The sequence below is a fragment of the Fukomys damarensis genome, unplaced genomic scaffold (genome assembly GCF_012274545.1).
Source record: "Fukomys damarensis isolate Sample0158 unplaced genomic scaffold, DMR_v1.0_HiC HiC_scaffold_29, whole genome shotgun sequence".
Lineage (NCBI taxonomy): Eukaryota > Metazoa > Chordata > Mammalia > Rodentia > Bathyergidae > Fukomys > Fukomys damarensis.
Genome location: NW_022900941.1, coordinates 24,595,750 through 24,608,519, shown reverse-complemented (window position 1 = coordinate 24,608,519; position 12,770 = coordinate 24,595,750). Strand labels below are relative to the sequence as shown.

The window sequence follows — 12,770 nt, the reverse complement described above, 5'->3', positions numbered from 1 at the left end:
TCCCAAGAATGGAACTGGTTTCTAGCTCCTGGTAGAGAGGTCCTAAAACCTGCCGATTGTCTTTCATATTTCTCATAAACCCGCTTAGATAATATGCAAGTTTGTGTTATCCTTGATAGTCATGGGGTGGGATTGCTAAGTAGAAAGATAGCAATTACAAGTTTGGAAATGTCTGCCTCACTCACCACCTTCTGAGCTGGAGCAGGGAGGAAATTTGAGCTCTGTCAACCAAAACAAATACTGGCAGGGTTGTGGGGAAAAAGGAACACTTCTCCACTGTTGGTGAGAGTGTAGATTGGTGTAAGCACTTTGGAAATCAGTATGGAGATGCCTCCAAAAACTAGGATTAGAAATCCCATTTGACCCAGCTATTTCCCTGCTTAGTCTCTTCCCCCAAAGTAATTAAAAGAATCATACTACAGTGATATATGTGCACCCATGTTTATAGTGGCACAGTTTGTAATAGCTAAAACTTGGAAATAGCCTAGTTGTCCATCATTTGGTGACTGGATAAAGAACATACGGTTCTCTCTCTCTTTTTTTTTAATAAATTGGAGTGCTACTCAGCCATAAAGAAAGAGAAAGTAGAGACATTTATAGCTAAATGGAAACACATTGAGGTCTCTCTCAAGTGAAATAAATAGGACACGTGTGTATAAATACTGACTAGTTTCTCTGGTGTGAGAAATTGAAAGTGCAAATGAGAATCAAAATGTAAATCAGATAATGTGAAATAGGAAGAAAAGGTCCAAATGGGAAGGAGAAGGGGAAATGGGATGTATAGAGGAAAGGAAAGAGGGAAAAGGAAAAATATGAAAAAGGGAAAAAACAGAAACAGTCTTTGCACATAGGGAAGGGTGGAGGAGTTGAAGGGAGGGCCGGAGAATAGGGAAAATATAAGAACCCAGATTTATCATGTAAATGTGCAAGTTCCCAATGATGAACATCATCATATTGTAAATAAAATGTACCAATAAACTTAATGAATAAAAGGAAGAAGTCTTAAATAATGAGATGCAGAGAACCTTCTGAGATGCAAAATAGATCTATACACTGAGGGGTGGCATGCTCAAAGAGGACGTGGAAGGACACTCCATGCTTGTCACCCCGTCCCACATGCCTTGCTATCTGTCTGTCTTCTATTGGCCATTGCTGTATTGTATCCTTTAGAATACAGTGATCAGTGTAAGTGATGTGTTTCTTTTAGTTCTGTAAGATGCTATAGGAAATTATCAAACTGAAGGAAATGATCGCAGAAATCCCTAAACATACAGATGGTCACTCAAAAGCACGAGTGATTCCTGGACCCTGTGATGGGTGTGGTACAGAGGAGCTGTGCAGAGGAGCTGATCCCTTAACGGCAGGTGGTGAATGATGCTGGGCAGTTAGTGTCAGATCTGAATCGTAGGACATTCTGTTCTGGTGTTCAGAATTGTCTGCTGGTTTTGGGGAACATTCCAGTACATATATTATATGACTTTTCATGAATTTTAAAATAAAACAAAAACTCCTAGAGGTGAGGTTCATATGTTTTCTTTCCATATTAAGGATGTACATTCCTTTTATTTTTCTCAACAAACTGAATATTTACAGTCGTTTTTACTTTTTTCTTTGTAGCTGGTGATAATAAAAGGTGACTGTTTTGAAATTAGTATGATCTCTATGTCACATACATACATTTATTGGGTGGAAAACCACTTGCACATTTAATAAGTTCCAATAGAGTTATAACCTTTAAATGGTCAAAGGAAATCTTTCTTCTGAGTTTACTGGCTTCATAAATAAATTTCACTAAATAATATCACCTTCGTTTTCTGGCCTGTGTCAAAACATCCTAAATCCTCTACAGAGGATCAGAAATATTAACTACAAAATAACAGGATTAGAATGCAGTTTATGTTCTAAAAGCAAACCTTGTAAACATGAAAAAATTCTAGAGCTAAGGAAAATATATATCCTGAGGTCAAGTTAATGAAATATGATTTTCAGTTTTTTCATTTGTTTACAATTTAGGTTAGGTTGCATGAATAAAATTGGTTTTCAAAAACTTAACACAAATGACAGACAGTTTCTATGAAAAATCCACTTATACACTTTTAAGTGCAATCTAGTGTTTGTTATTCAAATGGGAGTTCCCCTACCAGAACATACACTCAAGGTAATTCTGACATCAAGATCAAATGCTCTGAAAAACAATATTTATGGCAGGGGATGCTCCCTTTTACTGGGCCAAAGATTCTCTCCCTGGATTCCAGATCCAGGAATCTGGAGCTTCACAGATTTATTTTGGGACTTCATGTGGAAGTCCCTGACTCCGCTCCTACACAACAACTTTACCCCAAACATGCTAGATTACCAAACTTTTTTATTTATTAAGTTTATCGGTACATTTTAGGTATGAATTCTGATCACCTTCATCATTGAGAATTTGTATCTGTACATGATGTATCCTTGTTCTTATTTTTTCCCATTCCCCGTCCTTCCCTTTAACTCCTCCATCCCTCCCTTATTTACAAAGCTTTGTTCCCATGCTTTCCTTCTTTTTGCATTTTTTTCTTTCCCTTCTTTCATGTCCTCTACTCAGTTTCTTCAATAATGGCACTAATTCTGAAATATGGAGATTTATATTTAATTGTTCAATGTTTGCTATTTTTCAACAATAACTAATAGGAAATAACTGGTTTTGGCTTGCAAAATATTTTTGAATTAGTAAAATATTTTTGTGATTTATAAATATGCATGCATAATATGTATGGATGCATTACAAAGAGACATTTTATTTGTGCGGAGAGTGGGGATCGCTGTAAGGAGGTCCCATTGGGCTTCTGGGCAGCGACCCCTCCCTGCCTGCCCTGGCCCTGCTGAGGTCAGATTTGCCTACATAGCATAAAGACTTGTGCTGTCTTCTGTGTGAGTTCTGCTAACTAAATTCCAGCCTATTTATTTGACCTTTTTTTTCCTATTGTAGTATATGTTATGGCCTGAGTCGTGGCTCTCCAGATTTATAAGTTGATGTCCTAGCTCCCTAGTGAATATATTTGGAGATATCATCTATAAATGCGTATTGTGGTTAAATGAGTTTATGATAGTGAGGCCTTCATCCAGTATGACTTGTTTTCTTCTAAGACAAGGGAAGGAAATCAGAGGTCTCTTTTTCCCCTTCCATATACAAAAGAAAGGCCAGGTGAGGAAATAATAAGATGGCCACGTACAAGCCAAGAAGATAGCCCTCTTCAGAAACTAATTGGATGGCACCTTAGCCACAGATTTCTAGCCTCCATAGCTGTGAGAAAATGGACATTTCTAATTTAAGCCACCCGGTCCATGTGTCATATTATGTTATCCAATCTAGCATTTTATCTATATTTTATACAGACTTTCCACAAAGATACCTGATTTTATTTCTATATCTGCCCTCAATTTTAGAGGAGTTTAATTTGAGCAATACCCAAGGTTTTAAGGATCTTCAAGGTAAAGCAGGTAACTTTTTATTTTTTGCTATTGGGTGATTATGATTTAATTTACTTTTTATTTATTTAATTTTTAAAAAGCAATTACCATTTGATGGCCTGCTATTCAATTCACACAATGTAATGGATGTTACCTTTTCTGCCTTTCTATATTGTTCTTTGTAAATTTATACTTTTTAAATCTCCTTTAAAAATGGGATTTTAGCAAAACAGAGTAATTAAAAATGTGTTCTGTTCTTAACTGGAAAAATGTCTCTTGTAGCATGGATAATTCTTACATTTTTAAAATCATTTCCTTGATTATACACATCTATTAATTTTATGTATCCTTGTGTCCTCTTTTACTAGGAGTCTCATGAGGAAAAGGATAGTGAGTTTTCTTATTCACTTTGTCTTCAGTGACTGTCATAAGTCCTTGCACTATGCAGGGGCACAATAATTATCTTTTGAATGAACAAAGTATTCCCCAGATGTGATGATTTGCCATAATTCTTTCTGCGTAGAAGTTCTACTTTTCCCACTCTACTTCCATTTTTCTTCTAAGTCAATTTGGTTTTCTGATTACTGGCCAGGTTGCAAACATGATAAAGCAGTGAAGATATACTTGCTTATGAGTTTCATGTAAATAAGTGTTTTTAAAGTTGGAGTTTCCTCAAAATATTTCCAAATAAGACTTGTCCAACTGCTAAAGCATCATGAATTTTTAGTATTTTAGTATTTTAAATCTCAAATAATGTTTCACGCAATTCTCTGATAATATTTCAAGCAATTCCTGGGATGGTGGTTCATACTTTTAATCCCAGAAGTCTGTAGACTGAGGCAAATGGATTTTAAGTTTCACCCCAAAGTGTACAACTTAGTGACTTGAAAACCAATCTCAACATTAAAAAAAAATTAAGAGGGTTCAACCCTTAGTGCCCTCCCCTTCCCCCAGAAAAAAGAAAAAAAAATATTTCAGGCAAAGATGAATATTTACCCAAAGAAATAAGCAACTTTTTCAAAAATGCTACAATTTTCCGTCTGAGCTTACCACCTAAAACTATCTTTACATACTATTATACAATTGTGTACCCTTTCTGCCTTGGAGCCAGCAAACTAGGGGCTGAATACTCTAAAAATAAGCCAAAATAAACCTGTCCTACTTTAAGTCATGAATGTCATAAATTTTGTCCCGGTGATGACAAAGTAACTAAAACATATTGGTCCCAGAGAAGCAGGGTTGTTGCTATGACTACACCTGACCACATGGTTTCAAAGCCTTTGGAACTGGTTTATGAGAAGAATTTGGAAAGATTTGGAGTTGTTAACTAGAGAAGCCCTAGAATATTATAAGCCAAGCTTGATGGGAGTTTCTGCTCAGAGTTCAGAAGACCAGAATGCTGATAGAAATGCATTCAGTAAAATCCAAACTGAGGGAATTTCAGCCAGGAACAAGTATAACATTGGTAGTTGGACTCAAAGCCACATGTGTTATACTCTGGCAAAAATTTGTCTAAATTTTCCCATGCCTTGAGTCTTTGCAGGAGACAAAAATGAAGGGCAATAGATTTGTTAATCTGGAGAAAATTTCAAGGCTGACTAATATTCAGACTGTGGTATTGTTATTGCCAATAGCTTTTAGACTGCTTTATAGTGAAAATCAGAAGCAAAGGATAGAGCTAAGTAATTTGAAAAGTTTGCAGTTTCAACAGAAAAGAAGTCCTTGAAAAGTTGGGGTCAAGAGAGTTTGTTGCTAAATAGATTAGCATTAAAAAGAATCCAATTATTTTGCATTGGAACAATATTAAAGATGCCTTGAGGGCATTTCAGGAATGGGCAAGAACATACTCTTCACTGGCTCATGGATTTAAAGGGTCAAGGTAAACCTGTTTTAAAAATTGTGTCTCTGGGCATACTTCTCTGGTACAGCCTCTGAGGGAATTGATACCCCTGTATTCATTCCATAGTGTTCCCCTATTCAAGGACTTAGAGGCCTCTGCAGTCTTGGTCCAAAGGGGTCTGACTACTGTTTGAAATGGTAGCAGACTGCAGTGTCATCCACATGATGCTGGTTTTATGAGCATGCATAATTTAAGAATCTTTTTATTTTGGAGGCTTCTACTCACATTTTAGAAGTCCTTGGAGCCTTGTGAGTGTGCCCCTGAGAGGGTAGTGTGTGAAGCTGTGTCAGGGTTTGGATCTAGAATGTCCCCCCAAAGCCTCATGTGTTTAGAAATAGGGCACGTAGAAGGTAATTGGATCACAGAGGCACTGTACTCATCAGTGGATTCATCCATTGGTGCTATTAGGAGGTAGAATTTAGTGACTGGGAGTGTGACCTGGAAGGATACATTTCCCTCCCTAGCTTCTCCTTTCTCTTTCTGATTCCTGGCTACCAAATTGTGAGCAAATCCTTCCATCATGTCCAGTCTACCTTGGATTCAATCAACTATGCAATGAATCCTACAGAAACCATGAACAAAATGAACCTTTTCTCCTTTAAATTGTGGATTTCAAGTATTTTGTCCTAGTGACAAAAATGACAGAAATGCTGTTTCATACTTCTACATGTAGAGTTATGGTTGATCAAGTAGTGCTATTATAGAAAATTCATGTACATTGATTTTGTGAAATTTATTTGTAAATTAATAAAATGCACATGCTTTCCACAGGGGGGCTAAATATTATTTTTAAATTATTCCAAAAAAAGATATATTTTCTTTTTATGCCAAACAACCTAGTTATGTCAATTCTGTGTCTTTTATCTAGATATCTAACCAAAGCCTCCTGTGTTCATAGATAGGGCTTTGTGGAAGTGGCTCGATCTATGGTGTGTGATTATGGATTAATGGTGTATGATAACTAAAGTGGTTTAGAATAGTAGACAAAGAAGCCCATCCTGGGTGAGAGTGGCACCAATCACACTGGATATGGCCTGGATGGGATGAAAGGGAAAGGGCAGCTCATTGCTTTCTGCTTTGTTGCTTCATTCTACCTCTGCCATGGATGGTTTCTTCTCTACCATGCCCTTCTGCCATACCTCCCTCCCTTGGAGCTAGCTGAAATCTCCATGAATTATGAATTAAAATAAACCTTTCCTCCTTTAAATAGTGGTTGTCAAGTAGTTTGTCCCAGCAATGAGAAAAGAGACTAAGGTAGTCCATGATAGCAACGTTTTTGGGTTTTTTTTTTTTTTTTTGGTACTGAGGATTGAACTCCGGTCCTTGCGCTTGCAAGGCAGGCCACCAAACCACTGAGCTAAATCCCTGGCCCCATGATAGCAACTTTTAAGTGAAAAACATCTAAGTTAAAAATATGGATTAAAATAGAAAAGCAGGATATCATTCAATGAAATTTTTCCATTATTTCTTATGCTGGTGACTATATAGTAAATCTTTACAATTGTAATGCAGGAAAAAAATTAGTGCATTTTGTACTTACCTACAATATCCTTCATAAGGCCTACAATACTTTCATCTCCTATAATCCAAGGACGTTTTCCTACGTCATGACCATAGGCTCCTCTGAAATTGAAAAAGAATATAAGCATTTTTAAACTCTGTGTGTGTGTTTCTGTATGCACATGTGACTCTGTGTATGTGTGTTCAAATATTAGCTTTGGCAAGTAGCCATTTCTATGTGGGCCTTTGTATATGTTTAACTGTGTACAGATTACTACTTTAAAAACAAGTAATTCTCAGAGAGCCCAATTTATAACTTGACTTTTTGTTTCTTTTTTGTTGGAGGATGGATGAGATTGCTCATCCTATTTTGTTATTTTTGCCAGATTTTAAAGTCTAAGATGTTATTATTGTCCTTCATTATTTTCCATTTTATTTGGAAAATTTGAAGAATATTTGACACTTTTATACATGTAACATACTTTTATACTTTGTATCTAAGCAAAAAAAGTTACATACTACTTTTTTAGGCAAGAGACCAAAATGACTATAAATTAAAATTTAAAAGGTTTCTACATTGTCTACATCAAGTAGAAGTGTATAAAATGTGACTCTACTCATGATGATATCTTAAAGAAAATAATAAGCTTCGTTATAGTTAAAACCAACACAATGCTCTGATCTGATTGCTAACAATTCATCTCTCATGCTCCATTTATATTTATTATGCTAGCAACTATTCTTGTGGACATATGGAAAAACACAAAATGTATAAGAATGCTTTAAGTCTCATGGAGTTTCCATTAAGTGAGAAAGAAAAATGCATTTGACAAACAGGGAAGTAACTGAAACAAAGAGAAAGGGAAGTGAAAGTGCCTTGCGTACTGTTCCTCATTTGTATCTCATCCATCTCTGAATCAGACTCTCCTCAAGCCAGAGCGCTGTAGGTTGAGAGGAATGCACTTACTTCTTTTCTAATGCAAGCCTGTTTTTGAATATACTGAAAGTGAGTAAGCCAGCAGTAATGGGCTCGCAGGGCTACTTCAAAACGGGAGGGGAGAGTGGAGTATTAGAAAGAGGATTTCTTGCTACCAACAAAATTCTGAATAGCTGAACGACTGGCTTTCACCACTCAGTATGAGCAAGTTGCCCGTCTCTGCTGGTATGAGACCACACTTATTAGATGCTAATAGGGCTTAACCTTCCACATTTGCAAAAGCAAATGAGTGACGGTATGTACCTTAAAGGGTCACCATAAAAAATAAACGAAGTAACATAGAAAAGGGATGGCACATATCCCTTTGCTGTGACTTCTTTCCTAATGAAAATCTAATACTAAAATTCCCTTCATCAGCATGTGGTGCATGACAATTTTTAAACTAATATTTCCATTACCATATAAACTAAGATGAAGGAAGAACATTTTCATGCAGAATAAACATGGACTGCTAAGAAGGAAGGGAGAAGGGCGATTATTGGTTATTATTATTCATATTATTATTAAATAGCCTGTAGCTTGCCTCTTCCTTGACTTCCAATATAAATGCTAAAGACAAAAATCATTATCATTAAATGGTAGTTAAAGGCAGATACTTGGACTCTTTTTTATTTTAATCACATAGAGCTCCATGGCCTTTGCTGATAGCACAATACATCTTATTACACTGAGGTAGTAAAATTCTATGTTCTGCCTCAGAGAATTTATATCTCAGAATATGATGCCACCTACTCCCTACTTTAGTAGACACGTAGTAATAATCTTTAAAGATTCGTTTCTCCTTGTACAATTTTGGCATCTCCCTCCCTTTAAAAATACCACATATCAAGTCTGCTTCCTCATTTTGTCAGGCTGCTAGCCTGCAGTAGTGAATTTAGAAAGTAGTACATTTAGAAAGTGTTATCCAAATAAACTCAAAGTAAAGTGGCCTGTCATTAAGAAGAGTTGATGTAGATTAAAGCGCAGTTCTAAACTTATGTATTAGAGTTAAGAAAAATGTTATATCACTCCTATTCAAAGCTGTTTAAAGTGGTTGTAGCATAGTTAAAATTTCTTTTACAAGTGCTGGAAAGGAAAATAGAGCATGAGAGAGTTAATTCATTACTACAGCATAAATTATTGCCACGCGTGGGGTGTTGTCTAAGAAGTGTATGAGCAATATTTGCTCATGAAATTAGATTGCAGGATATAAAAGTTAATTATGAAGTTAATAGAAACTTGGATGCTCCTTATAATAAAGCCATGTTTTAACCATTCTTTTAAATGAGAAGCTGCCCTACCTTTAGAAAACTTTCCATTCATGAGAAAATAAATTTTCACAGCGTTTCTTAATGATATCACAATTTTTCCCATTTCCCATTTATGATTAAGCAAGATAGGTGTTGGAAAGCCTTTGTAACATGTCATACCATATACTTTATTATACTTTCTTTCCACGTACATGTTTAAAAAAGAAATGCTTATGTTGAGTTAGACCAGTGCAGGGATATTGAGGAAAATTATTCCATGCTTTCTCAGTGTTATATCCACACAATAACCATGAAAAGTAAGTCACTGTCTGTTACCCAGTTCATCTGCATCTGATGCAGAACTCAGTGGGCTATTTTCCTCCCTCAACAGCCCTACTTAAACTGTCATTCTTCTTTTAAAATTCCTATGGAGACAAAGCAGCAGCAAGTGTTTCTCTTATGAAAAAAAGAGAACATCATTTATCTAGCAGATTTAACAATTCAGGTGACTTAAAATATTGTCATTCCATCTCAGAGCCATAATATCTATTTCTCAAATTATAATGGGCCTTTTAGGACTGATCATTGTGATTGCTAAGCCATGCTATTCTCTTTTAAATAATATAGGCCACTAGTAAATAATTAATATATAATATTCTTCACAAATTATTTAATCTTATAGCACACTGATTTTAGCAGACCCACAGGAGTAAAGTACATTGTTGCTTTTTGTTATTACCATACCATTTTGGTAATAATTATTATAAATCAAACAGATACAATCATTTTAAATGTTTTCTATTTCAGAAAGGAAAATTTCTAAATGTTTTTATTTCACAAAACATACATTGTCCACAGCAAAGTATTCATCAGCTTTAGAAATCTCATGTTTAAACTGAAGTTGTAGAATAGTAATAAGCATTGTAAAACAAGCACAGGGATAAGTGTACCTAAGGAAACTGAACTTTCAATTTTTCCTCATCAAATGGAATTTTAGAAGAAATCATTTGCATCCTGCAATTGTCTGGATATGTCTATTCAAAATTCATAAGTTAAAACTTAATCAACAATGTGAAGTCGTTAAGAGCAGAGAGCTTTGGAAAGTTACTTAAGGGCTATTCCCTCATTAATAAGAATACCATCCTTGAAAAGAGGTGGCACGAATGTGTTTTCTCCTATGCTATGGGAAAACATAGCAAGAAATTCCATCTTGGAAGCAGAAAGTTGCCTTCACCAGACATCAAACGAATATACTGAACTCTTGGTCTTGCAGAATAGTGACAAACAATAGTAATAAATTTCTGACTTATAAATTACTCAGTCAGGTATTTTGTTATAGCAGAAAGAACAGACTAAATCAAGTATATATGTATAACTTTCTCAATGTACTTTTACACTTGACTTTCCTTTAATGCAAATAATCAGGATGAATAGGAATCACATGGACAAGCTGCCTTATGACCAAATATAAACTGTTAGTAAGTCTAATAAACATAATAGGCCACAAATATGAAAATGGCAACTATGACCAATGGCATTTCCTATTTTATAGGCCCTGGATGACCAAAGTCTTGATATCCCTGAGTGATATCTTATTTTGTCAAAGCACACTATCTTTTAATGTTATTATTAGGATTATATAATTTTTACTTTGTTTTCCAATGCAACAACTAACTTTAAAATGCATTAGACTGCTTAATAAATACGTAGCTGTGATTGACTCATCATTTTCCACTGGCCAGGAGAGGAAAGTCCTGGTATGACTGAGAATCGGCCAGAGTATGACAGAGGCAGGGCTGAAGGAGCCCAAGAAGAATGGGTGATGAATCACAACTTACCACAGGCCCCTGGACTTAGAGGCAAACTGAATCCATGTGGGGATGTTTAGTACAAAAACCAAAACACTAGTCAGAAAAGGAAATGAAAAGACCAACAGTCCACCAAAGTGCCATGAAGAGTATGCTAAACTGAAAACACCTGGGCAAAAAGCAGCTGCAGAAAGAAACAACCTGAACTTGAGCGGAGACCCTGAAACTATACCTGCTGTCGACTCACTCTGAGGGAAGATGAGCCCATAGAGGAAGAAATTCATCTGGAGTTAATCTCCTTCCTGGGGAATTTCCACCAGGTGTAACATCACCCAATAACATAAGCATCAGTGTGAAAAAGTCCAGTAGAAACTTTCATAGTTCTCATGGAAATTCTAAAACTATTTTCTTAATCTGGTATGTAAATCCTGTCTCTGGCTATTTGGGGAGTCACTTCTTGTTGAGTTCTACCTGCCTGTGAAATGAACTTTCTTTGTTGGTTGAGGGAAAGAATTCTTCCAAACAGATACTTAGGTGGAAAGACCAGCAGTGCGATTTTAAACTAAATATTTTGGAATAAAATACCATACAAGACATGGAATTTCTGGACCAAAGGTAGAGGTGAGGCAAAAGAGAATAGTAATAAAATGATGTACTGCAAACACTGTTGATATTTAAAAGCAGGCTGACTGATGATAGTGATTAGATTACTGCACCTTTACGCAAGAAGCCAAAGTAAAACAAAACAATTTTGATTTTGATCTTTTGTTCAGAAAAAAAATCTTGAATTGTTTACATTGTCTGAAGCATGAAAATGCACCTCCTTCCTGAAGCATTTATCTGATGAAAACTTGCTAGGAAGATTTAATTAAAACTAAGCAGTGTCTCTTTTCATAAGATAGAATATGAAAACAAGGTAGAATATAAGAACAAGAGATGACATGACAGAGAAGCACTTTCTTGAGCTACAATGTTAGTGTCTCAAAAATAATCAACCACTTCCTTACTAATACATAATCACGAGGATATGAATAGAATATTAGGGCAGCGTCTTCTTTAAATGTCTCAAGAATAAAAATGCACAGGCTTGCTGAATATCCAAGAGGCAAGGACACTCTAAAGTTCAAATTCATTCAATCGAATTCTCTGCTCTCTCTTACATTAAGGCCAAAAATGAATATCAACCATTTTTATTAACTATGACCCTCATTTATTAAATACTAAAATCTGTTAGTGCAAAATACTTCCAAATGGGGTGATATGTATTTTGCAATTTATGCAGAAAAGTTATGCAGATAAAGTTATAACAGTCTCAATAAATTATATGAATTTCTGTCAACTCTTGCAATAATTTGGGAGATTTCATTCTTAGCCATGGATATTAAGAATTCTACAATGTTATCTAATAGTCAGGGTAGTAATCATTAGCCAATAAGTATAAACTATAATGAAAAGAGTTTGTTATGAAGACGGACCACAAGCATGGAGAATGAGGAAAGACTGAGGAATTATTATGAGTTTCTATGAGAGCCAGATATTTTGCTTCCAGAATTTTAATTTGATTTGGCTTCATGTTTCTGAAATTTTGTTTCCTGACCTTCAGGTTTGACTAAGTTCCATATTAATTTTTCAATGTCAAATGACCAGAAAATACTTTCAAATATTTCTACTTATTTAAAACAGAAACATAATACAATTTAAATATTTAAAACATTTCTAGCCGGGTGTGGTGGCGCACACCTGTAATTCCAGCACTTGGCAGGCTGAGGCAGGAGGATTGCTGTGAGTTCGAGGCCAGCCTGGGCTACATAGTAAGTTCCAGGTCAGTCTCAACTACACAGTGAGACCCTGTCTCAAAAACCAAAAAAAAAAAAAAAAAATTTTTT

At 35.6% G+C, this 12,770-nt stretch overlaps 1 protein-coding gene across 2 annotated transcripts in view; it reads right to left on the bottom strand.

Annotated features, from left to right (window-relative positions):
• Kynu (kynureninase) overlaps positions 1-12,770 on the bottom strand; it is a 108,901-nt gene that overhangs the window by 75,117 nt on the left and 21,014 nt on the right. For both annotated transcript variants that reach the window (XM_010620945.3, XM_010620946.3), the window contains one exon: positions 6,891-6,973. In XM_010620945.3, the coding sequence (XP_010619247.1) occupies positions 6,891-6,973 (83 nt within the window). The remainder of the gene's footprint in view (positions 1-6,890; positions 6,974-12,770) is intronic.